The sequence below is a fragment of the Phyllopteryx taeniolatus genome, chromosome 9 (genome assembly GCF_024500385.1).
Source record: "Phyllopteryx taeniolatus isolate TA_2022b chromosome 9, UOR_Ptae_1.2, whole genome shotgun sequence".
NCBI classification, from domain to species: domain Eukaryota; kingdom Metazoa; phylum Chordata; class Actinopteri; order Syngnathiformes; family Syngnathidae; genus Phyllopteryx; species Phyllopteryx taeniolatus.
This window is the reverse complement of record NC_084510.1, coordinates 22,052,271-22,079,752: the sequence shown is the minus strand read 5'-3', so window position 1 is coordinate 22,079,752 and position 27,482 is coordinate 22,052,271. Positions and strand designations below refer to the sequence as shown.

General features: G+C 40.7%; 1 protein-coding gene across 7 annotated transcripts in view; it reads left to right on the top strand.

The window, feature by feature from the left end:
* The window catches only part of LOC133483071 (SLIT-ROBO Rho GTPase-activating protein 3-like), a 40,839-nt gene that overhangs the window by 3,564 nt on the left and 9,793 nt on the right, over positions 1-27,482 (top strand). For 2 of the 7 annotated variants that reach the window (XM_061783644.1, XM_061783643.1), the window contains 14 exons: positions 1,749-2,331; positions 10,868-11,063; positions 15,454-15,616; positions 16,632-16,694; positions 19,632-19,823; positions 20,174-20,302; positions 20,387-20,608; positions 20,711-20,812; positions 22,626-22,823; positions 22,933-23,017; positions 25,123-25,150; positions 25,981-26,083; positions 27,000-27,060; positions 27,343-27,420. In XM_061783644.1, coding sequence (XP_061639628.1) covers positions 2,265-2,331; positions 10,868-11,063; positions 15,454-15,616; positions 16,632-16,694; positions 19,632-19,823; positions 20,174-20,302; positions 20,387-20,608; positions 20,711-20,812; positions 22,626-22,823; positions 22,933-23,017; positions 25,123-25,150; positions 25,981-26,083; positions 27,000-27,060; positions 27,343-27,420 — 1,687 coding nt within the window. In that variant the 5' untranslated portion in view covers positions 1,749-2,264. Of the gene's footprint in view, positions 1-1,748; positions 2,332-9,607; positions 9,744-10,867; positions 11,064-15,453; positions 15,617-16,631; positions 16,695-19,631; positions 19,824-20,173; positions 20,303-20,386; positions 20,609-20,710; positions 20,813-22,625; positions 22,824-22,932; positions 23,018-25,122; positions 25,151-25,980; positions 26,776-26,999; positions 27,061-27,342; positions 27,421-27,482 lie in introns of those variants that run through there. The other 5 variants (XM_061783645.1, XM_061783647.1, XM_061783646.1 and 2 more) reach the window with 5 other exon arrangements.

Below are 27,482 nucleotides of genomic sequence, written 5' to 3'. Positions count from 1 at the left end.
TGTGATTGACTGCAGACCATTCCAGGCTTACCCTACTTAACTCTTGCCCAAAGTCGGCTGGGATAGGACTAATGAGGACAAAACAAAGAAGCAACAAACCAAGGAATGATTCTGTAAAAGAAATATATAGATAAAGCATGTGAAGAGACCAATTAGCTAATCTACTGTAAGTGCTGTTGGTGGTTAGTGAAGTTATTGTTAGAATGTGTAGAACACGGTCCTCCATGTTTCGACACATCAGAGAGACAAATGTGAGCTGCTGACATAAGCCATAACGGCAAAACCGTGATTTGATTTTGTGGATAACGGGCATCTGTTGTTGTGATGCATTTGTACGGCAGGATATGAGCATGATGTGCAGAGAGTTCATATGAGCTTGGGGCAGAGACAGCGCAATAGGACAGGCAACGCAAGCAATTACCTATAGCTGAATGGGGCCCTGAGAGACGGCTGACATTGGCCCATATCAATGACAAAACAATGGCACTGCTTCAGACAGTGCGGCAACAGCCCTTACCAGCTGTTAATGGCTGGTGGCTACTAGAGGAGCGCCACTTGAGATGGTTAATTATTATTATGATCAACTTCAACGACACAACTGGAACCCCCTTAGACACTATCACGCAGGGGTGTCAAACTGATTTTTGTCAGGGGTCACACTGTCGTTATGGTTTCCATTCGAGGGCCATTATGACAGTGAAACCGTGTAAATGTATCATCGCCTGATCATTATTACATAATTACAGTACATATCACAAAAAAATGATGGATAACTTGTTTTGAAATACGAAATCAAGGAAAACAATTTGTTCAACTATTGTTGGATTTATTTTAAAGTCTTTTAGTAACAATGGAAAACTAACGACTATTTGCAATGTTGAAACAGATTTTAACAGTAAACATGGTTTGCTTTCGTGGGTTAATAAAATGATGCGGTGGACCAGATCTGGGCCCCGGGCCTTGAGTTTGACACCTGTGCTGTAATGAAATGTCAGGATTCGTTACTTTCCCTAATGCCTCTCCCTTCGAGCAGGCTTGTTTATTTAAAGCAAGCCTTTGTTTATGTCGATCACTATATTTAATAAAATATATCTTTGCTTATCGATTGTCCTCGATTTTTAATTTTTTTTTGTGTGGGGGTGGGGGGGGTCTTCATGATCCTTCGTACTTGGGGCCTCCAGGACATCCAAAAACACCCCTGGCTCGGAGTCACTGTAGTGAGTGAGCTTTAATAACTATCAACAGCGAGTCGGGATGGCAAAAAGAGAAAATGACTGCAGTCCAAAATAGGCTCCATGGCAACAAAACTGCAATATTCTCTCTTACCGTCTGATAACCCTTTTAAAACTCAACTTTCTTTTCCAACAGCCATGCTATAAATAGCACCCCGACAATCCAAATCTTCTGGGATTTATTTATTACAAAACTTCACAAGTGAAATAAAACTGTATATAGCAGACCTTTATGAACAATCGTTTGAACAATATATCTACATAAAACATTGTTGTATTCAAAGTTTAGACAGTGTTGTGTTGTTGTTGTTTTACCAGTAACACTGGTTAACTTCTTCCATTGCAATCAAAAATGAGATGCATTCTGCGACGCACATCTCATGCTCATCACACATCGGTCATTAAAGTCATACCTTTTTTTGTTACGTTTTACTAATAACGGTTGGCCAACTTCTTTTTACACTTGACTGACCGCAAAGAATGTTCCAATATTCTCGCCTTCATTTCCCCCATTAGGGTCGTGGGTGAGCTGGAGCGGGGTACACCCTGGACTATGGACTAGTGACATGAAATATGACTTCTGCATGCACAAGAAAGTGCAACTGGGGAAGTGTGTGTTTGTGTGTGTTGCAGGGGAGGAGTTTCACATTGACTTACATGTCCATTCAGTCAGAGAGAGAGTCATTACCATCTTTCCGTTCAGTTTTTTTTCCCCCTCTCTCTCTCTTTCTCCCTCTTCTACAATGCAAGTCAAATGTGCCTCGTCTTTGTGGAGTTCTTGTGGAGGACTAGTCCTTGCAGGGAGGAGTGGTCTGGCTCGCTCGTGCTCGACGTCGCCTTGAACGCAGTACCGTCGCAGAACACGGACGCAAGCCGACGCATCTGAAGAGAAATCCGACATTGAGCCGCATTCTCGGGCTATGTCGGCCCTGTGATCGCCGACGCGGAGAAAAGGAGCGAGTGCAGACGGACGAACGGCGCAGCCCCTAGCCGCCTCCACCCCTGGGCCACCCAGCCTCCCTCCTTCCAAACATGTCAACGCAGGCCAAAGTGAAGAAGGACAAAGAGATTATAGCCGAATATGAAAGCCAAGTGAAAGGTCGGTGCTGCTTCTCTGACAATTGTGCAACTTTAGAACAAGCTTAATGTCTGTGTGCAATGCTGAGGGGTGGGTCTATCTGCAGTTGCATCCCCAATGGAAATGTCTTTTATCCCTCCCACTTGTTTATGATCTTTTTTTGGCAGTACACTTTCGTCCAAACTTGACCAAACCGGTTCCTTCAGAGCCATGGAGCCTGCATGACTAGTAAGCAGGCTGCAATGTGAGGCTACTGCAGATGACTTTCACACTGCAGTTTTTAAGATGCACACCCAACGGGGGGGTTGGTCCAATTCCTCTCTTGGGAAATCTTCCTAAAATCCATCATACATCTCAGATATCATACACAATACTAATTATAATGCATAGAAAGAACATATATATATATATATATAATGATTGAAGTGCAGCTGGAGAAGGTCACCCAGCAAACAGTTGAGAAAGTGCATCAATAATGGATGGTGTCTGCATCAATTATAAACCACGAAAGGATTTTCCCTTCTGAGGCTAAATGTGTGGCTAAAAAGGAGAAGAGCTAACCCTGTGCAGGATGTGCATGCAGCAGAGAATTGAAAGCAGTTTTTGTGGATCATCGTCCTTTCACAGCACCATGTCACAGTTGATGAGGCAATAATAGTTTTTTTTGGGGGGGGGATAAGGGCTCTAATTTTTGACTTTTTGTGTTTGGTCAACACAAAACAAGAAGTTAAAAGAGACTTAATTTTTTTTAATGCGACAATACAGTGATTAGCCTGTTTCAGGCTCAAACTTGTCGTCATAATACTAATACTAATACAAAATCGTCAACATTTGAGACTAACACATTTCGCCCCTAAAAAGTTAAGATTTTCCATTTAACCTCATACGCATTGTATTAAGTATATGTTAGGCGGTTAGAAATGCATATTGGTCAAGTTCCCACGAACGCACAAAAATATAGATATAATATATTAAATGCAAGCAGACAATGTACATCCAAACAGTTTTTGTATCAATTGATATTTCACTATGACAGGTCGGAAATGTTAATCTTGACAACATCCATCTTATACACATAATACGATGAAAATTACAATACGTAAAAAAATTCTTCTGCAACTACCCATTTTTTTATGCCTCCACTAAAGAAAGACAAAGTGCTGGTTGTAATGTCGATCGATCGATCGATTTTCTGAGCCGCTTCTCACTCGGGTCGCGGGCGTGCTGGATCCTATCCCAGCTATCATCAGGCAGGAGGCGGGGTACACCCTGAAATGGTTCCCAGCCAATCGCAGGGCACATAGAAACAAACAACCATTCACATACACACCTACGGCAAATTTAGAGTTTTCAATTAACCTACCATGCATGTTTTTGGGATGTGGGAGGAAACCGGAGTGCCCGGAGAAAAGCCACGCAGGCTCGGGGAGAACATGCAAACTCGACACAGGCGGGGCCGGGGATTGAACCCCGGTCCTCAGAACTGTGAGGCAGATGCTCTAACCAGTCGGCCACCGTGCCGTCTGGTTGTAATGTCCTTGACAACAATATACAATATGACAACTAAAATGGAATAGGTATACATGAGCAAAAAGACTTATTTTATCAAATAGCTTTTTGTGGACAATAAAATCATGTTAAAAAATGACTTAGTCTGCTAGCCTCACGCGGTGGATAGTACAGTATATTCTTCTCTGAACAGCCCTTTTTGAGGCAGCTCCTTGTCGCAAAAAAAAAACAGGTTGACACTCAGTGAGCTGAAGTCATATGAGGCTCGCTGAGGGTGTTGTGCAAAATGTTGACATCCTTGACATTTCTCCAAATTGACAGTCTCTATGATAGCTTTCCACACAAGGAAAAAAAAAAAGCTTGTGCTTAACTCAACTGCCACAGTTGTAAAAATCTGTCTTTCACTGGCACGACATCCCAGTATAACGATGTTTTCAAAAACAACTGATAGAAGAAATGATCAAAGCTCGTTCTGAAACAAAAGACTCATGCTTTTTGTATGTTCTCGTTGACTCTCATATTGGTCGATTATTCACTCTTCGGCCTCGCCGACCACTAGGAAAGCCGCCACAGCGTTGTATCACGTCTTCATTCACGTCTCCATTTCCTGAGAGGTTTATAAGCCGACATGTTAAGATCATTTTGGAACTGGGATTAGATCGGCTTCAAGCGGCGAGTGGGCTCATTTGACACCGACACTTGGCTGCAGTAGTGCTGACTTACTGGCAGCGCAGCAGCACAATTAACACTCACACACACGCACACTCATAAATAGTGACATATCTGATCACATAGCTCGCAAAGAACTGTACATGCTTGGACTTGAATGGATGAATATCGTCAAATATTTCATCGATGAGCTAATATTCATGAAATGGAAAAAGTGGTTAGTCATCTACTAAATTGATTACCACAGTTTCTGTAAACTAAACCAAAAATAAGTTTCCTGCATCTAATGATGAATCACAATAGCAGCAGTAAATGATCACATAGAAAATCATTATTATTCCTTTCTTCTGGACTCCTATTAGATGAAAAAGTTTTGCTAGCGTGATAGTAATAGTCTGTCTTTATGAAATTACTATACTGTACATAGTTTTGCTTTGAGTGCAATTCAAATATACGTTTAAGTTAAAATAATAAATATGTGAACATTTTAGTATGTTCTTTAAAAAGCATGAGACAGTTCTGGACAGTCTGAACAACATTAGCATTGATGTTAGCATCTTAGCGCAAGGCCAGTTTACAATAGTAGTTTTGTTTCTGGTGTGACTACTGCCATAGTCTTCCTTTGAATACCATTCAAACACAGTTTTCAATTTAAATATTCCCTTGAGGTACACATTGTGTGACCCTGTGTTTGGAAAAAGAAAACATGAGACAGTTCTGAACAGTGACGTTAGCATCTAGGCCAGCACTAGACCGTCCACTATAGTAGAAGTTTACTTTCAAAGGTAAAAATAATACATAGTTTTGCTTTGAATGCCATTCAAACATACAGTTTTCAGTTAACATATTGTCAGTTTGTGTACAAAATCTTGATCTTGAGCTTGTTCTGAACAGTTTACTGTACCTTAGCATCTATGATAGCACTAGCCATTGTTCCACAATAAAAGTTTTTGTTTCTAGGGTGAAATTACTGCATCGTGTTTTTTTGTTTTTGTTTTTTTTAATGCCATTTAAAATTTTATTTTAAAGATGATGAAAACGTAGTATACCTGTGTGTAGTATGTTTAGTAACAGAATTGCATTTTACTACATACCCACACACATTTGTATGTTATAGATATGTTTTTTTGTACTGGGTATGAACTTTCATGTTTTCCCCTTGTTGCCTTATTGAGTGTAGATACAGTATATGCATTCCATGGAGTGCACGTGGCCACAGGCGGAAGCCCTCACTGTTTATTCATCATAATAAAAGAATGGCCAGGCTGACACTGCCTTGAAACGTCAGAGCTACATTACGACAGCGAAACTACGTCTTTGTTGCCAGCGTGTGAAGTTGCAGACCCTGCGTTGTGGTGTCATACCGTTTAAAGTGAAACCTGCTTGGAATGTCAGCACAGCGCAATGTGGATTTTCCTGTCCTGCGGTTGCGCAGACAACATTTGAAGCAATTGGATCAAGGGAACCAACACGTGAACTCATGCACGTATAGGCCCCTAAAAGCGTAGCGTGGTCGTGAGTGCATTCAGACGTTCACGGTCTTGATTCGAACCAAATGATGTCAACGTGTCAGTCTGGGTTAGAACACATGTGACTAGCCACGCATGGCGAAATGCAGACGCAGCCCCGGAGAGCAGCACTAGCTGTGGCGGGCTAACCGGAGCAGGCTGCTTCCACGACAATGACTCCTCAGTATTGCATTGTTGCACAAGCAGCCTTGCCTTAAAGGCAACATGGCCCACTCCTTTCTGTGTCCAGCAGAAGTCCACACATGTAGCTACTACATCACAGCATGTTCTCAGTACATGAATTGTGCTTTTAAGCACAGTGGCAGCACTGAATACACGTCAGCATGCATGTGTTTAAAAACAGGATCTGGTATGTAATGAAAGCTCGGAGATTCATAAGCAGAGCAATTGGCCAGGGAATATCGTGAAACCTCAACCGCAATTTTCTTTTAAAACATGCCTAAAAGATAAAACAAAAATTGAAAATTCAAATGAAAAACGTCAGCAGGTCTTGTGAGCCTTTAGCTGTTTTGTGTTTTCTTTGGCTTTTTCATGGTTTTTGATCAAAACACAGGAGGGTTGCTCAGGAAAAGATGAGTAACAACTTTAATTAAATATCAATTACAAATTAAATTTACAGCGGCTAACACAAATAGAAAGTAGCTGAAGGCATAATGGTTTTTGGTTACTGTGCAAGTTTGACTATTTCCTGCTCCCTCTGTATTGCGTGTCTGTCATCTTTAAAGTGTGAATAGTTTTATTTCAGTTTTTTTGTGTGCAGCATTGATATCTCGTGCAGTTTTCAAAGTCTGCTACTACTGCCCCAAGTGGTGCAAACTCTTTCCTGTTCCCTCTGTTATGTGTCTGTCAGATCTCTTTAAAGGGGATGTATTTTGTCAGACCAACTTTTTCTAGTATTTGGGATGTAATATTGTCTCTATGGTGCCTCAGTAAACATGTGAAATATGAATTAAAATCGTCCACGCATTCCTGAGCTCCTGAGTTTTTCTGCCGAGAGGCCTGAAATCAGTTCATTCGAATTTCTCGAACTTATCTACGTCACTAGTGAAGATCTCCACCTTTCCTTTCCGCTCCCGAGCCAGCGCTGTAAACATAACAAACACATGTGCTCTCACAAGTGGGTCTTCTACACAGATGCGACCAATCGGAGGAAAGAAGGTGGTCTTAGCCAAATATGGACAAAGCGGCTACAAACCTGGGTCGAACAGAAGTATATTAGCTGTCAGAGGGGCCTTTTGTGGACACTCGTATGACGTGTTTTTAAAAAAAAAATGAAAGCGACACTTATACTTGGTCCTTGTGTGAGAGTCACAGTATGGAGGGCTAAATAGCCAAAATACGGGAGCTTTAAAGTGTGGCTAGTTTTACAGTAGGGCGGCACGGTGGCCGACTCGTTAGAGCGTCAGCCTCACAGTTCTGAGGACCCGGGTTCAATCCCCGGCCCCGCCTGTGTGGAGTTTGCATGTTCTCCCCGTGCCTGCGTGGGTTTTCTCCGGGCACTCCGGTTTCCTCCCACATCCCAAAAACATGCATGAATTGGAGACTCTAAATTGCCCGTAGGCATGACTGTGAGTGCGAATGGTTGTTTGTTCCTATGTGCCCTGCGATTGGCTGGCAACCAGTTCAGGGTGTACCCCGCCTCCTGCCCGATGACAGCTGGGATAGGCTCCAGCACGCCCGCGACCCTAGTGAGGAGAAGCGGCTCAGAAAATGGATGGATGGATGGATAGTTTTACAGTATTTTAGTTTTCTTGTGGCAGCACTGTCATCTACTGCAGTAGTTCTGATAATGTAGTACTAGTACCCCTACTCAGCTCCGACTTGCGGTATGTGAAAGAATCACTTCCCAAGTACAGTTCAGTTGTATTTATTTATTTTTAGTCAAATACATTTGCATTTAATCTTAATGAACTGTTTCTTTATAAACTTATATTTAAGTATATTTATATTCAACTGTCATGACCAATGTATTTTAATTGAATCATACTTTTTAAGAATTTTTTGAAAAACTGTCCTATATTTACAGTAGGCACAGTTATTGTTCAAAGTGTGCGTAACGGTACAGTGATTTACAATAATATTAATGATACACTACCAGTTTTAAAACACTTTCGCATGGTATTGAATGGAGAACTGTCTTCATATTTTTGCCTGGTAGTGCACTTTTTAGGAATAAAACCTCTGTCTCAGTTTTGATGGACAGTTAGGCCTACTGTAACTGTAATGTTAATGTTGGTAATGATGGTAGTACTCAGGGAGCTAAGTATTTTTTCAGGCGGTTCTTGGTGTAATAAGTCTGAGAACCCACTGATCTACTCTAGTCTGTCTCACAGCCCTGAAGTAAATAAGTAAGTAAGTAAATAAGTGAGATTACAGACGAAGAATATCGACACCGATACTATCGTAGTAGCATCCCTACTTATAACGTTGCCTGTGCAGTTCATAAAGAGATTGTGTTGGTGACTTTTGGAGTCTGGAACAAATGAACTATTTCCGATTAGACTTTGGTGGTTCCACTATAATGTATTCCGTTTCTTCTACCTTAGTGTTACTGCAGCCTCCAGGATGTTGATCATTAGGGTTGGCCAGCTAATCACATTATAAATAGGTACTGTTAGACAAATTCCTCATCCCTGTGGCTGTGCACCTTCATATTCAATTAGATTTGAGAACCTGATGTTGTGTGGGACGTAGAGCGGAATTTTTCCGTGTATTACATTGAACTGTGAAGTGCTCGCCCGTGTCCTCGCGTGATTATGCGCGCTCTGAGAACGCTTGAATCATTCATCGCATGTAGTGCAATACTGCACAGTCCCTGGTAACACTTTAGCTTCTAAAAATAACCTGCCAACAGGAGAGCGATTGGAAATAGTCTGTTTGATGTCTAGCTGATGACATTTTGCCATTGGTTTGCCGTATGCACTCACTGTTTGCAAAAAAGTCCTACATGTTGTGATCAATTTCAGCACGGTGACATTTGGTTCTATTTTGGATTGGATTGCTGCCTCGTTGCTCTTCAGTCCGGACTGTTTATTGGGCATTTCCGAGCAAAGATAGTTGCCTCGTGTCCTTGACCAAACGCCAACTCGAGCGACTGGTGCAAGTGTCAGAAGAGAGAGAGAGGACTGGCTGGCTCTGGCTCAGATGCCTCCAGAGGCATGTAACCAGGCAACTGCACCACTAAAGCGGGCCGTCAGGATAACATCTCCACCCAGCTAGGGACCACATATTTATTTTTTCTTTGTTTATATTCCTCCAGTTTCATTCACATTTTCAATCACAGGCTGGAAGACATTTACCAATGTCCTTTGTCTTATAGTTTCTATAATTTTAAAACAAAATAAAAGGTCTTTTCTTTATTGAAATGCCACAAAGTTCCTTTATGTGTGAGGAAATCTTATGCATGTTTGAAAATGTCTGTAAAGCCTTCTTAATGCCCCTCAACTGTTTTAATGTCTCATACAGACAGAGAGCTTTGTCTACTGTGTGTGTGGGTGTGTGCGTCACTAAATGTATAATTAACATATCTTAACTTGGGAGTGGCAGAATAACCGATGAGGTGATTATTTGATCATTGAGAATTCTGGTTCGTGTGAAAATACAGTAGATTGCTGTAAATCGTGCTTGCAAAATGGACTGCACTACAGTGGTGCCATGAGATGCTAGTTTCATTTCTTCCGTGACCAAGGTTGTATCTCAAATCAGCGTTCCCCATTGAAATGAATGGTAATGCCATTAAGCTTTGTTCACATTTTCTGCAATGACTGTCAGTAGCCTATGTTTATGTTGGCATGCTCATCTTTCTCAACAAGAACCAGCAAACTGTACCTACCTCATACTTTATTTTTGAAGATGTTATATTGATATTTTAGAAGTGAAGATGTTTAGTTGGGCTTTAATCTTAATTGTCATTCTATCTAATGGTCTGTTTTTCTCTGTTAAGTGTTAAAACAATTGTCTTTCGAAGGTCAGTCTTAAAATTAATGTATCTGTATGGAAAAACACATTCTCCAATTTCTATATTCTAAATTTATTTGGGTATTTTATTTTAGCAAAGAAAGTATGTTTTCATAACATAACATGTCAATCATGACAGTGCAGAAAGTTCAGCAGCAAATAAATAAGAGAAACTATAACATAACCTACAAAAGTATAAATATGTTTGCAACATAAGTGATGACAACACATGCAAATATTTTCTTTCAATTAAATATAAAGTGATCTAATGATATGAGAGAATGAAAATTGAATGAAATAATAATGTTTAAGTTTACTACAAGCAACTATCCCTTCCTTGGTTAAACACTTCCAATAGCTCATTGCTTCTTCTAGAGATAAATTGTCCTATTTGTCCTCATAATCTAGAAACTATACTTCACGTCACTTGTTTTGCCTACTCATATTATCCCCTCTGTGTCTGCATATGATGGGAGGCGGTAAGTTTCCTACCCTCTGAATTTGAAAACTGCAGCCATTTTGTAATTAAAAGAATTCCTCTTATTTGCTGTTTTGAGACAAATCTTTCTGAATGCTCTCACAGCACAATGCATGCTGACCTAGTTTATGTTTTCTGTGCTGTCTACAGCAATATACAGACCTGCATGTCACAATGCGCATGCACACACACACACACACACACACACACATTTCGCAACAGACAAATGCAGTTAGACATCTGCTTTTATCCAATTAGGATGTCTTTGTTCTAAATCAAGTACTTCCGCTAGCGTGATAGTTTCCTAGTTGCAGCTGTGTGTTAGAGTGTAATTATAACAGGGTCAAACATTGTCCACCATGTACCATCACTGGTTCTTCTCCTACTAAGTTTGATCTCTCTTGTTGATCTGCAGAGATCCGTAACCAGCTGGTGGAGCAGTTCCGTTGTTTGGAGCAGCAGTCTGAATCCCGCCTTCAGCTGCTGCAGGACCTGCAGGACTTCTTCCGCCGGAAGGCCGAGCTCCAACTGGAGTTCTCCAGAGGCTTGGACAAACTTGCGGAGCGCTACTCGTCTAAGATCCGCACTTCCAGAGAGCACCAGCATTTCAAGTGAGTCCCTGCACTGCTTGGACTTCATTTAACGTTTTCACACGCTACGTTGGCAACACGGTAGATCTGTGGTTAGTGTTTGACCTTTGGTCATTTCTGAATGAGGTTAGCATGTTATCGCCAAGGAGTTTTACACTTGGATGATCTGGTTTGCTCCACAATGAAAAAACATTTTTGAAAGTGTAATTTCCAGCCAGTTTTCTTGACAAGGTTTCTGACTCAAGTTTTGGATGTGTTCCCCGAGTTCTACATAATGGTCATTCCATGTTCCTCAAGGAGTTGCGGTGTGCAAATTGCACTTGGATCAAATAAATCCACCGAGCAGTTCAGTTCAGCTTGGTCTGGTAAGGTTTGTAAAGATAAACCTGCTGATTCATCTACACAAATGAGTCCCAGTAAACAAAAGTAAATGGAGGACACAACATTCAGTATTTTGAGTTAGGGAGCATTTTTGTGTTCTTTCCATTACCATTCTCGCACAGAAGTGATAATTCTCTGCCAACCAACGAGTAGCAGAGTGTCTTGTTAAGCCTTTACAGCAGGTACTGTACTATGTACTGTAGACTGGTACCTCAAAGGGTGCCAAAAAGTGATACAATATAAGGATAGTTTTTTTGTTTTGTTTTTGTTTTTTCTAGTGTTGGTAGCCTTTACAACATTTTACAATGGAAATTCACGAAAATGCCCATACCCAAGGGTCTGTACTGCTTGGTAGAAACAGGACTATACTGGCATGGAACAAAGGGATGAACAATGCAAAAAAGAAGAACGCAGAAGAATTGACCTAAAATGCAGCCAGGGCCAAGGAAGCCCGTGGCCTCAGGCTGCTGTGTTCCTCCCAACTAGGTCAGACTCTAGTCTTTACCCACTCTACCAGCCCCCGCCAAGCTCGTATTTTCTCTGCGCTTGTCATTTCATTTCCATTCTCAAACAACTTCACACTAGATGTCAACTGTTCAATCCTCAAATTTCCAAACCGGTCACAGAGAATAACTGAGCTTACTGTCTAAAGAATGCAATATAGTGGCTCTTTTATTCATTTGTGTATTTATGTATTTATTCATTCCTTCATTCTTTACGGTTGTCATGAATCAAACACACTCTCTATCTCTATGTTTTGGCACCAAGTTCTAGTTTGCTTGGGTACATGTTTCACAAGACACCCTCAATTCAAATCATGCACATGTTGTTACCTGTCTATTTTTGTCAGGCATAACAGCGGTTGGCATTGGTGGTCTGTCCAGCTCTATTTCAGTCTTTTTGGCCAATTACATAAATGTAGTCAAGGCAGGCAAAGCTGCCATCTCTGCGATGTTGATTAATGGACCGTTCAGTCAAAGGGAAACCCCTGTAAGATATTCCCATTGCTTCACTACTCTTGTCACCCGTTGTCCTAGCCCCCCTCGCCCAAACCGCTACTCCCATCACTTAAAATGGTCATCAGTATAAATGCCTGTCAAAGGCTTCATTCTCCTCTCAGTTACTACAGTGACTACAAAGTCTCTACCCCTTAGTTCCAGTCTCAGTTTCAGAACCATTAGGCTTTTATTTCTAGTGTCACACAAACAGAGAGGACATGCTCAGACCGCCTCTGATACAGAGTAGAGACGAGGATGATAACTGATAAATTATTTGTGGAATTCTGTCGATTGTGTGGAATTGATTGGCAAAATGGCGGGCACTACTTCGGTGCTCTGTCACAACTTGTTTGCTGTCCAAAGAAGGAAACATGACGTCAGCTATGGGAAGTTGAAATACATCCATGGAGGTTGCTAGGCAATGACTCCTCTGGGCAAAATTATTCTGCTCAATCAATCACTGGTATTGAAACAGGAGTTTGGAACATCAAGTGATAGATTCTCTTTTATATAAAAGTCGCTTAATTTTAGGGGTCCCCAACCACTAGGTAGGCCGTGGACTTGTACTGGGCCGCACAGAGAGACTGAACAAAAATACTGTATTTTGATTTTATTCTTTAGGGTCTGAAAGAAGTTTTCACTTTTGAAAATCGGGTGCATCTGACTGTACCTCTGTCAAAGCACTCATCTCAGTCACGCAATCTGGAAAAAAAATCAGCCCACAAGCTAACAAAAATGTGCAAAAAAAAACCTCACATTCTTTGAGAGGTTCTTAGAAAAAGAGAACATAATGAAACACAAGAAGAGGCTACAACTTCGGAGAAAAAGAAACCTGCATTTAAGAGACTATATCTGCAGTCACACTAAAGTGGGACTTTTTGCTAGTTGACGCTCTGCGTAATATGTTGCGAAAAGATTAGCAAATGACGCTATGAAGCCATCAAAACTGCTTCGGCACTTGGAGCCAAAGCACCTGGCTTTCAAAGATAAGTTTACCCCGATTACCCCAAGATGGGACCAGCTTGTTGAGAAATTAGTACAGGGCTCCCACTATTTACAACAACTAAATTCAGTGTAATGGTGATTTGTTTATTTATCATTCATATTTATTTGTTTCAATGCCGGCCGGTCTGTCGAAATGTGTTTGCGAGATGACATGAAAAAAGGTTGAGGACCGCTGGTTTAAATAAGAGTTATTTTTCCTCACAGTCGAGCAAGGAAAATTCAACATGCAGCAAATTACTTTCTGCACCTAACCAAAGTGTATTTTGCATCAAATAATATATAGTAGGATTTTTTGCTTTTCTTTAGCTGACTGCTGTTTTCTTGACCTGCAAAACCTTGGTCATGAATGTTACTTTTTCTCGTCCTTCTTGAAGAGAGGCCAACAGCCAAAATATTTTACAGTTAATCTCATGGCATCCTGTGTCAATAATCAAACTCGTGCTTAGCTTTGAGCGAAAGGCCTGCGGGGAGGGCGGCTTTACCTTTTTGCTGCTTAGGAATGAAAAGGGAACAACAAAAAGATGCTGATGGTCAGCACCTTCTGTATATTTTGCATGACTATATTTTTAATCGACTGAAGACTTTTTTCATGTTGCTCTTGTTTTACATGCCCTCCAATCAGCTATAACTAACCGTAACTGCAACAGATGTTGATGTTGTTCTTAACTCCTGTTTCCTTGCTAGTGTAGTATTAAGAAGAATATTGCTTCCCACAGGTGTGCATGAATGGACCATATCTGGCATCACATTGTAATTCTTTAGACAGCAAATAGCAACGGTGCCTTTGCTGGTCTTCTTCTTCGTGTGGGAACGATGGTTCGGGTAGAGGTGTGTAGATATGCTTGGCCATCTGTTGTACAGCCAGGCCACAGTATTGTCATTAAGTCTACTGGTTGGATCCAAGAAATGCACTCGATTTTGCCACGTGATTAATCAACAATCAATTCCACCTAATACACCAAATTCTTACTGATTAATTACTCACTCAACAGAGAACACGTCAATTTGAGTAAAAGCACTGAACAGTATAATTTAAATCTTTACGTTGGTATACTTATACGATTGTAATGCATGTTCTTTTAGGAATGGTCAGCATTATAGTCTAATTTAAAAATGTATAAATGCGACATTGCTAAATCAAAAATTAAATAATCATACGTTATGAAAAAGCAAGAAAAGGTGATGAGCTTCTCTGTATCAATTTAAGAAATGAAAAAGCCAAACAATAAGGCGCCAGGGATAAGCACGACCAAAGATGTTAAATGACTTGATCGAAAAACAAGCAGGATTCTTTTAAAAGGCTCTTCAAAACAAAAAAAATTATAAAATAAAAAAGCTGGGGTTTAAAAACTATCTGGCGCAACTATTAAATGGTATTTCCAAAATGGAGACTGTAAAGTTGATCATGGAAGCATTCTTCCTAATCTATAGCAGCAGGTCTTGTGTCGTAGTGTAGGGTGTAGTAGGGAGATAATAAGAAGCAATGCTATCTTGTCAGAGATGTCGTTTCTCCTCCTTGATAGCCTTTATGACAAGATGCTTTCTAGGCTTCGTAACAGTGTCTCACTCACAAAGGTTTGACAGTGGAAAAATGGTCCAAAGTTCCCTAAAGAAAAAAGAAGATAAACAAACTCTTCGGTGTGAACATAATTGAACTCACATGCTCCCTCAAGCAATTAGGCAAGAGCAGCCCGCATGCTGGCTGTGTGTTTGTGTGCATTTTTGTGTGCGGGTGTGTGTGTCTCCAGCTATCTTTTGTGAAGACCAAGTAAAGTTTACAACCTTAGAGAAGACATTTTGAGATGGTGACAAGAGATAAGCCAAAATTCAGTGTTTGGCCAGTTTGTTGTTTTAGGGTAAAGATGATTCACTTTGCAATTTGATGTGATCTGATTTGATCTTTGTGAAAATATCAATCAATATCGCCTCAACAAGCATAACAACAACAGTGTCAAATCATAACCACGTTTCAAGTTCGGGTGTTCCCACCATTAACTGCTCGTGCTATCTTGCTGTTGTTGTTTCAGAAAGGACCAAAATATTTTGTCCACTATCAACTGCTGGTACTTGGTCCTGGACCAGACCCGGCGGGAAAGCAGAGACCACGCCACACTCAGCGACATCTACAACAACAACGTCATTGTCCGCCTGACGCATGTGGGCGATGATGTCCTCAGACTTTTCAAAAAGGTCAGCTTTGGAATGAAATGGATGAAGGCGTGCAAGCCAGACTGATAATACGTAACATGCATCGTCACGGGTCATCCGCTACAAATTCATGAATGATGACTGATCCGTGCAACTGTCACTACAAAAATATGTTTCTAGATGTCTTAGGACGTGGGATAATATTTGATTAGGGTCTTCAATTTTCGGCCATCTTTTCAACTGTTTCATATGGTTCAGGGAAGTGTTAGGATCTAAATACATGGCTAGGTTTATAGTTAGTAAATTCATATTAAAAAGCTTTCTCCTGCCTGTAAATGACCTGCAGCCAGTGTTGCTGTGTTAGAAATTTTAAGAGTTTTTCATTCCAATCAACTATAAATTTAGAATATAAGTTAAAAACAGGGGTGGGCAAAATATGGCCAAAGGACCACATACTGCCTGCTCCAATCAAGAATCCTGTTGAATTTGTTGCACTAATTTGGAGGGGTTTTGTCCTAAATTGTTGGAATAACATGTATTTATGTTTTTATTTATTATTTATTTATTTATTTATTTCATTAAGTAATTAGTTAATTAATTTATTGGAACTGGTGAAATCAAGGACATTAGTAAAACAGATATTTCATATAAATTTGACATTTTGAAATTCAGTTTATTAAAGACTTGGTGAAATAATTTATTGTAAATGATAAAATATTTTTTGTAAAATAAACAATTTTACATACAGTATACATTTAAAATATTTTTACAATTTAGTTTATAATATATATATAATATAATATATAAAATAATTGTCAATTGGTTAGTAATATTAGAAAATAAAAAAGTACATATACATTTAAAAAATTAAGTTTAATAAAGAAGTGAATGAATTTATTAAAAGTATTAATAATAAAAGAAAATATTTTTTTTCTTTTTTTTTTTAACCTCCACTACAAATGACCTGACCCATCAGTGTGTTTTAAAAACCAAATGTGGCCCTTTAGCACTAAAGTTTTCCCACTCCTGTTCTAATATGTACTAATTTCTTTTACAGAGCAAAGATATTGGCGTGCAGATGCATGAGGAGCTTGTGAAAGTTACCACTGAGCTCTACACAGTGAGTCAAACAAATATTATTGTCCTTTTTTTTTAATGTCCATAACAGGTTGCCTGGCCTTGTGTGCGTTAGCAGCCAGTCTCTCGCCGTTGCTACATCCTCCCTCCTCTCAACTGTCAAACCACAACCTGTGCAACAGCTGGCTGGCCTGACATTGTACACGACAAGACTTGCTTGATCAGCAGTTTATCCTCTAACTTCTCCTGAGGTCACATTTGCATTCATCTATTGTGAATTTCTCCCTGGGGTGGACGGGAGAGTGGCTGTCTTTCTCACAGCGGCGAAAATGAGCAGCTGCTGTATCTGCAGCTGCTGAAGGTCAGATACATCTGTTTGTTGGGAAAGGTTGTTCGTTTGTGTGTGCATTCAAAAGACTCCAATAGTGCAGATCGCATGTATGCACATTGTATGCGCACGTGCATTCACTCGCAGAACAGGTCTGTGTTGTAAATAGAAAACAGCTGTATCCAGTGCCTCTTTGTCTGGCTGAGGACGATTAAGCCATCTGCTGTATGTGTTGTGCAGTACTAAATACCAGTATTGGCAGTATTATGCTGCAGTAGAACTGACTCTTAAAGGCTGAGCACGATCCACTCTGGGATGCTGGTCAACCTCCCAGTGGTTCAGATTTCAATCCCGTATGACTGAATGAAATTAATTAAATAAGATGCGTAAACTTTTTAAGTCTTGAAATTCTTTTTGATCATGTTATTAGTACAGTTTCTAAAAGTAAAATATTATAGAGTACTATTTTCCTTACAAGAAGGCTTGTTTTTTGGAGGGGAGTATGGAACGGATTAACGGATTTCCATTCATTTCAATGGGGAAAGATGATTTGAGTTCAAGGTGTCATTACGGAACAAATTAACTCGTATCTCAAGACAGTACTGGGTGTCAGGTTTGGGTTATCATAGTCTTTTCTACTACTCGTTTTTGGTGTTAAAAGGAAAGAAACTAATCAAAAAGTGATTGATTGATTGATGGATTGAGTCTTTGTCAACTGTGAGCCTGAGAAGCCCTTTGTGACTCTTTTGTGATGAAGGGCTTTATAAATAAACTTGACTTGACAAAGCATACTGTATGTAACAGCTACAACACTTTTTGAATGAAATATGTGTTTGTTTCTTGCCGCTGATGCATGTTGTATCATATTCATGTCTCGAGATCCTCCACTTGAAGCATCAAAATTGCTATAGTTTATTCACATCATTCCAGACGAAGTCATGTGCCTCGAGCTCGCATTAAATTTTCAAAACTTGGGAGCTGCATGCGTGATATGCTATTGATCGGCTGATGGCTTCTTGTGCTGTTTGGTTTGCTATTGGGAGTGCCGCTTGCTGTCACTATGAAAGGCCCGTTCCTCCCTTGTTTATCGATCTGACTATCCTTTAGAACATCGCTCACAGGCGGGGTTGCTGGGAAACCATAATTTGGGAGTGAGTGTGGCAGCTTTCGTTTGCCGTCGATTATCGTTTACTAGTTAAGTTTGTTTAGTTTAGCATGAAGTGAATTAATCGTTTCGAACAGCGTAACGTATAACTTTCTTGATAAATCCTTTAAGCGGTTGTCTTTTGCCGTTTGTGACCACATTCCTTTTAGACATCACCATGTTGTGTCTCAGGGGTGTTTGTCGTTGGGTTTGACAAAGGATAAGGAAAGGGAAGCTAACAAAGTAGAAAAACACACAGTGCTTGTAAGCACTGCAATTGTTGGGATGGTTTTTGGTTTGGCATTCAATGGTGAAGACAAACAGGCAAACAGAGCAATACAAGCAATGGAAAGACACACCCAGCTCGAAGCCTCCAGTTCAGAAAGATGATGAAGTTACACTCCCCGGTGTATGAATGGTACCAAATGCATCACCCTGACAAATGTAGCATTGTACACTACATGATACACTTTTTTAAATAATGTACACCACCTTCTATATAACGTGGTCATTATTTAGTCATATAGTAAAACCTAAGGTTTCCATCATTTATGCAGATAAAAATTTTGTTCTCCTTATTCGTTTAATTCTTTTTCTTATGCAACAGTGCAAGGCAGCTGAAACCCTGAAATGGTTGGCAGACAATTGTGGGGCACATACTGTAGAGCCAAACAACCTTTCATACTCAAATGTACACTTATACACAATTTAGTCTTCAATTAACCTAACATGCAGGTTTTTGAAATGCGGGAGGAAGCTGGAGTACCAGGAGAACAACTACAACCACAGGAAGGCTAGCGGCGAGCTTTGCACCCTGAAGCTCAGAACTAGTAGGCAGATGTGAAATTATGGAGTGCAAGGAACTCTCTGTTAATAGTAATATCTGATCTTTGACTTACCATGTATACTATATAATCACTACTTGCAAAACGCTAGACACACAAAAAGACAGACATAAAAGACAAGGGCATACAATTCAATTATTCGGTGAGTTGATCATTAAAAATTCTGACGACTGTGTAAAATGTGTTGTGGAAATGGATTGCACTAGTTGCACTGTATTCTCAGCTAGTTTGCTGTCAAAAGAAGTTAAATGTGATGTCAGCTATGGTAAATTGAGTTACATACGCTGATCAATACAACACTGGCATGGAAACAGGATTTCAGGGCATTAGAAGAGTCTCCATCCCTTTAAAATTAAGATTCCAAATATGATTAACTAGTTTTATTAAATTAGGTTGAATTCTGTGTCGTTATGAAAATGTTGCTTCTGAAAAGTTCCTTGGATATTTTTTTCATAACAACCCTTTCATCAAGCATTTGCTAGGACTAGGGTTCGACCCTCAGCCCTTGTAACCATGTCGAAGTGTCCTTGCGCAAGATACTGAATCCCTAGTTGCCCCTGATGCTATATCATCTGTAGGTAAAGCGCTTTGAGTACCTAAAAAAGCGCCTTTACATTTACCACGACTTCTCCTGACATTGAGCGTGTGTGTGTGTGGTGACAGGTGATGAAGACGTACCACATGTACCACACGGAGAGCATCAGCGCCGAGGGCAAGCTGAAGGAGGCCGAGAAGCAGGAGGAGAAGCACATCGGCAAGGCCAACGACATCAGCGCCGCCTTGCTGCGATACGGTCACGACGAACGACCGCAGCGACGGAGCTCTGTGAAGAAGATGGAGAAGATGAAAGAGAAGGTGTCTTTTGCTTGACTTATGATTAATAAGATACTATATGCTGTAGATTGACTTTACAGTTAATGATAATTTGATACAAAATAATGTTATCAGTGCACCATAGATCAATAGATAGATAAATGGATACTAAATGGCATAGAAGATGATGTAAAATGTTTATAATATATATAGTTGTCTGGTTTATCAGTTAAAATGACTCACATCCTTAAATCCTCTGTTGACAGGTCTTAAAAATGACACATTGATGTCAAATTGTGTCAAACCACCTGACAAAAGTCAATATTTGGCTGCAATACCTCTAAACTGCACTCACTTTGTTTATCATTCATGTCTGTTTCTCTTTCTCATAGAGACAAGCCAAGTATTTTGAAAACAAACTCAAGTGTACAAAAGCCCGCAATGATTATCTTCTCAATCTGGCAGCCACTAATGCTTTGGTGGCGAAATACTATATCCACGATGTGTCCGATATGATCGATGTAGGTACAACCGCTCAGAGGATATCAACAACTGTTAGGTATCAATGAACACATTGAAAAGGATGTTTAATTTCCTGTTCATAGTGTTGTGACATGGGGTACCATGCGAGCTTGACGCGGACCCTGAGAACCTACCTGTCGGCCGAATATAGCCTAGAGACGTCTCGCCACGAGGGTTTGGACGTTCTAGAAGGAGCAGTGGATGCCATGGACGTCCGAGGAGACAAGCACAAGTTCATGGACGCTCACTGTCAGATGTTCTGTCCTCCTGCACGCTTTGACTATCAGCCGCACATGGGGGACGAGGTGAGCGGGAGATAGGGAGCTCATTTGAAGGTCTATTTTTAGTCTGTTGCACACTCCTTATCAAGTCATCACAGCAGAGTTTGTGTCCTGCTTTCCCGCCAGGTGTGCCAAGTGAGCGCGCAGCAGCCTGTCCAGACGGAACTCTTGATGCGCTACCAGCAGCTTCAGACTCGCTTGGCAACGCTCAAGATAGAAAATGAAGAGGTGACGTGCTTTTCACAATTCTCTTACTTGGTTTAAATAAAAAAATAAATAAATGATAATACCGTATATAATCGTGTATAATGTGCATTTTTTCCCCAAGAGAATTGTCAAAAGTCAATAGTGCGCATTATACATTGGTATAGGGGCAAATGGAAAAAACTTACACATTTTATATGTGTATGCCGCCATCTAGTCGTTATGAAAAAGCTGTACACTTTCATTCCAAAATGCCACCGCCACCTAGTGGTTATAAAAAAGGGACAACCTACACTTTCATTCCAATATGACAGGGGTACGTACATATGACATATATGCATATTATATATATATCCATCCATCCATTTTCTGAGCCGCTTCTCCTCACTAGGGTCGCGGGCGTGCTGGAGCCTATCCCAGCTGTCATCGGGCAGGAGGCGGGGTACACCCTGAACTGGTTGCCAGCCAATCGCAGGGCACATAGAAACTAACAACCATTTGCACTCACAGTCATGCCTGCGGGCAATTTAGAGTCTCCAATTAATGCATGTTTTTGGGATGTGGGAGGAAACCGGAGCACCCGGAGAAAACCCACGCAGGCACGGGGAGAACATGCAAACTCCACACAGGCGGGGACAGGGATTGAACCCCGCACCTCAGAACTGTGAGGCTGACGCTCTAACCACACGGGGAGAACATGCAAACTCCACACAGGCGGGGACAGGGATTGAATCCCGCACCTCAGAACTGTGAGGCTGACGCTCTAACCAGTCGGCCACCGTGCCGCGCATATATATATATATATGTGTGTGTGTGTGTGTGTGTGTGTGTGTGTGTGTGTGTGTGTGTGTGTATGTACAGTTGTGCTCATAAGTTTACATACCCTGGCAGAATTTGTGAAATAGTGTTTTTTTTTTTTAAATATGACTGATGACTGAACAACAACCATCATTAATTGCTTTTGCTTTATGGTTAAGTTTTGTTGAATGAAAATGCTTTTCTAAAATGCTTGACCGTTTAATTTGAATTCCATTAAAATATAATTACATGTGTTTTGCCTGGTCCTTCGTGTTTTCTTTCAAGAATTGTACCCATCTTACAAATTCTGCCTGGGTAATCAAACATATGAGCACAACTGTGTGTTTTCTAATTTACTAAATAAAAGTAGGGCTGTGAATTTCCCTACGGAGGCGTTCGTTCGACGGAAGTTCCGCCTTTATGCACATTCAGACCATAAGATGGAACCAGCAGTTGCCACATTATGAATGAAGACTGAAGGAGGTGCGCTTTTCGTCATGCGGAACTTATTGTAAAAAAGTAATCAAAGGGCTAAACAGTGAGAATGTCACCCAAGATGAGCAGAAAAATCTGCACAATGTGCAACCGACATTGACCGTGCGTCACACAATGCAACTAATATCTGTATCTTGTATCGTTTTTGTTGTTGTTGTTGTTTTTTTTCCTTTTATTAGACTGACAAAAATGAGAGAACGCTCGCTGGTGATAGTGTAACCGAGGCAATAAAACACATTTTTTGTTGTTGTTGTTGTTTTTTTGTTTCCCTTTTATTAGACTGACAAAAATGAGAGAGCACTCGCTGGTGATATCTTCTCAAAGACATTTTTAAAGATGACTAGGTGGTAAATGTCTGTTTTGAGAGGAGAAATGGACACTGAACACACATAGTTAATATTTTTCATCATGATGATTCTATTGTTTAAGGTGTCAGTCAAACTACAGTTTGCGTAGACTTGATAGATGATGGATGTTGTATCAAGTGTTTGGCTAATAATACTTAATGTGTGTGTGTGCATGTGTGTTTGTGTGTGTACGTCAGGTGAGAAAGACCCTGGACGCCACCATGCAGACCCTCCAGGACATGCTCACAGTGGAGGACTTCGATGTGTCCGAGGCCTTTCAGCACAGTCAGTCCACAGAGTCGGTCAAGTCGGCCTCCTCTGACTCCTACATGAGCAAGGCCAACATCTCGAAGAGACGCGCCAATCAGCAGGATACCGAGGGCTTCTACTTCTCTGTGAGTTCTGATTGTTAGCTTTAACTGATTGCAAAATATTTGTGGATAATCTGTAAAATATACTGAATGATTTTTTTTTTATGATCAATTATCCTTTTTCTTCCTACAGAAATACAAAGAGTACTTGAATGGCAGCAACCTTATTGTCAAACTTCAAGCCAAGCATGACCTTCTGAAGCAGACACTGGGAGAAGGTGAGTCTTAGAAAATGCATATAAAACTAGTACTGAGTCAATATCACCTTTGAGAGTTCCCCATTTCACCCAAAAAAGCTTGGATTTTTTTAATTGAACTTCATATTTATTAAGTAGATGTTATGTTATATTCACTTAGCAACATGATTCAGTTATCAAACTGACTGTGTACCGTTTAACAAATATGTTAGGAATTTCTGAAACGTTTTCACAAATGATATTTCATTCTGACAGTTGACATTTTAAGATTGACATCCAAGTACACGCATAATCCGATAAAAAAAATGACAAAACACAAGTGTAAATGATGCGGCACGTTGGACGACTGGTTAGAGCGTCAGCCTCACAGTTCTGAGGACCCGGGTTCAATCCCCGGCCCCGCCTGTGTGGAGTTTGCATGTTCTCCCCGTGCCTGCGTGGGTTTTCTCCGGGCACTCCGGTTTCCTCCCACATTCCAAAAACATGCATTAATTGGAGACTCTAAATTACACGTAGGTGTGACTATGAGTGTGAATGTTTTTTTGTTTGTATGTGCCCTGTGATTGGCTGGCAACCAGTTCAGGGTGTACCCCGCCTCCTGCCCGATGACAGCTGGGATAGGCTCCAGCACGCCCGCGACCCAAGTGAGGAGAAGCGACTCAGAAAATGGATGGATGGATGGATGGATGAAGTGTAAATGATTTTAGCCTCCACTTAGGAAAGACTAAATGCTGGTCATAATGTCACTGGAAACATCAGAGGGATCCTTAAAGAGGCAGTTACTCCAACATGACAGGGTGGACAGCAATGTCAGGGAAATGAAAAATGTTCAGTATGATTATGAAAATTTAATACACGTGATCAAAATGACTTTTTTTAATGAAAAACCATGCAAAAAATATTTTGATTTAGTATCATTTAACCACTTATTACACACACTGTAGTTAGTAGAGCAAGGTATGGGGCATGCCAAAAATCAAATACTTCCAATGAAAACATAGTATATAATGGAGGAGACACATTTTAAGAGACTTATTATTGTACTGGTATGTGTACAAATTTTGGGCCACTTAGAATATGACCTCAGAGTTGTATTGTTCTGCCACATTTTCATGATAACGGTGTGATTCTGATGAGGACACCAAAGACACTTTATACTAATATTGACCCAATTACCAACTTTGCTAAATCATCGTACATGTTGCAAGTACGCCTGTTTACATCTATTTTTACATCATACCAATCTCTCATAAAGATTTAAAGTAATGCTGGGATTCCGTGTTTCGTTCCTCGGGCGGCGACGTAATCCAAATTTGTAAATACGTCAGAATGCGCCATAGACTATCACTAACCTACGCTAATGTAGCAGTAAAGTCATAATTACAGCACATATTTTTATGGAAAATACCTTTAGGCCATAAATATTAAACAAATGAAAAACAGTAAGTATAGTGATAACTGACCATGTCTTCTTGGCGCATTTCTAATCGCCTGAACCGTTGATAATGTTGGAATGTCATGTCGGGACCGTCGCAAACATAGACGATTGAGGAAAATTTGCTTTTTAAAGCATGAGGGTTCACTTTTTATATTGGCCTAAACTTGTACTCAATGAATGACTAAACAACATCACGTTGCAGCTACAAAGTTATTCAAAGTCGACTGCTGTATGGTTACAATTATGTGGCATAAAGCGAGTTTGTGCAGAAAGCTGCTTTATACATGACAGAATTCTTAAACCATACTTTCTAATTGACTGATCAAAGTGTGTGGGTGAATATAGGACTGCGTGATATGAAATCATCCCCTATAGAGCTACACCCCAAAAGCTGCCTGTGGATATGCTTGCACTCTGCAGAGGTAGCAGTCAGGCTATCCGGGGTACTTCCGGGGGCTCTTGTACCGTTACCAGGGCGACGGCTGAATGGCCGCTGCTTGGCGGCGTGACAAATGCAGCCATGGTGCTCACCCCATTGAGTGCGCTTGAATAGATGCCTGTTTTCTCATAACACCCCTTTCCGTCTCCATCTGGCAGCCTCACATTTTTTTTGGGCTGGCACTCAACTGTACCATTTGAAAAGCAGCGTATACTAATTTAGCACCTTTTGTGCTGTGTTTCCTTTTAGGGGAGAGGGCTGAATATGGAACAACAAGGTAAGAAGTCCGGTGACAAGAGAGCGAATAAAGTAGTTGTTGATGTGTAAAATCCTTCCGTTGGTGTCCCTGGATATGGCAAAAATGAGATCCCGGTGTGGGACTGAGAGTGTCAATGTAAAAATTGTTTAAGACATGTAAATAAGTCTTCTGAAGATTTCCACAAGACAGTTATAGGTGTACATTGTTATCATTACAAGATCACATACATCATTCCGTAATTTTATTACATTTAACTCGTGTCTTGACTTTTTTGTTACTTTCATGCAGTCATTAAAACTTTATCGAGTCTCGTTGGCGGTAATTCCTTGAGGTCCAGTGTATTTTATTACAGTAGTTTTTCTGTTTCCATTTCAAATGTTTGACATTTAAGCTGATCACTACTGCGTTTAAACTGTATAGTAGGCGTGACATACACTCATTTGAAACAGTAAAACCACAAATTAGCTGACAGACAAGCGAGCTTTTGTTTTGTTTTATTTGATTTGCAGCAAATAAATAATCCTTTTTGGACCAGTTAAGTGAAGTGGGGTAACTTCCCGCGGCATACCTGATGATCTCTCATGCCGCACTGATTGTAAAATAAAGGGTTGGGAATTACTGTCCTGCTGTCCTTTTTGTTTTTAATTTACTTTCAACTGGAACATCAGATCAAAGTGGGTTATCCTCGACCTCCGAGTTTGCTCGAATGCGGGAGTCAGATCAAGGCTATAGAATTCAGAACTACTAAAGACTGTGGGGCAGATGTGATATTTGTGAGCTGCTATAGCAATTGCATTATTATTCACAATTGTCATACCAACCGTGCATCCCCCCCACCCTCTCCCCAGGCCCCCCATACTTCCCCCTAAACCTCAGAGAATACGGAAGTCTAGACCTTGCTCCGTTTTTAGGCGTAAGCTGTTTAACGGCAATTTGGAGGCCTTCATCCAGGTATGAGCCTATCGCGTGCTCTTTGTCTCTTCGTGAGCTCCGCTGTCTCGCTGGTGGTCCTTTTGGGTTGTTGTTTCCCCCCGCCCGACTTTTGGCCACTCTTTTATCCAAACGTTTGGCTCGCTCGCGCTCTGACTGTCCTCTTGCTCGTCGCCTTGTCCCTGCCGTCTCCCAATCAAATCAGACAGTGGCAAATCGACCAAACGTGGAGCTGCAGTTTGATTTTAACGCTCTCTTCCCAGTGAGCCGGGACAAACTTAGTCCATTGGCTCTGCGCACATTCCAGTTGGTCGTGCACCAGCCGTGTTCGACTATTTAAATAAACACATGGCGAGCAGAGTCTGCATCTGTACTGCTGTTTTGGTATGTCCTCAGTCCAAATCGTTTGAAATATAATTTACAGTATAGTGCTAAGGAAAGCAGCTGCAGGCTTTGAATTGAGATGTGCAATCTCCTTTTATGACTTAAATGTAGCTCTCCCCCTTCCGCCAAGCCCATGTCCCCATGTCTCGCACTCCCATAAGGCACTGAATCGATGCTTTGGCATTTCCAGACCTCCTCTTTTTTTTTCCCTCTGTGAGAGCTGTCTTCCTCACTAACTTGTTTGTGGTTGTTGTCGCCTCTCTTCCGCTGTCTACGTGCCTTACTGCTCTCTGCCCAGGGGAAGACGGAATGTCCGAACAAGGACTCAGGTACTCTGTCCTATAGCTGGATGGCATCACCATTTTGCTACATTTCTGGGCCTCTGTTCTGTTGGTGCTCCTTTATGTACTGTAATAATACCATTCATTGCATTTCATAGTCTTGTTATGTAACTGTAATATTTGATGTGATTTGATTAAACAAAAAAAGAATACTTGATTTATTTAATATATTTATTGGTCACCTGCCTATAATCATTTGAATGTGACTTCAGGACTCAGGACAGCCCATACCAGTGGTGGTTGAGAGTTGCGTCCGATACATCAATCTCTATGGTGGGTTCCCATGTTGTGTTGTTCATGTGGTGTGTTATTGCATCGAACAATAATGTTATGTTTGGAAAAGGGCAAAAAAGTGATAGTCCAATGTACAGATCTCTTGAAAAATAAAATTTCTCAAATGTAGGAATTAGGAAATCAGATATGATCTATAGTATGCTGTATTTTTGACCAACAGCTAATTATGTGCTGGCAAAAGTTTTATTTGCGTGCTGTGAGTATTTTGATAACTTTTTAGTTTTTTATTCATTGTACTCCAATGGCTTCGCTTGTTCACAGGTCTTCAGCAGCAAGGTATATTTCGAGTTCCGGGATCCCAAGTGGAAGTCAACGATATTAAAAATGCATTTGAAAGAGGTCAGTGCCAGTGCTCTCGTCCAGTCTAGTTTGCATTTTGTCTACCTCTATTTTGTCTCTCT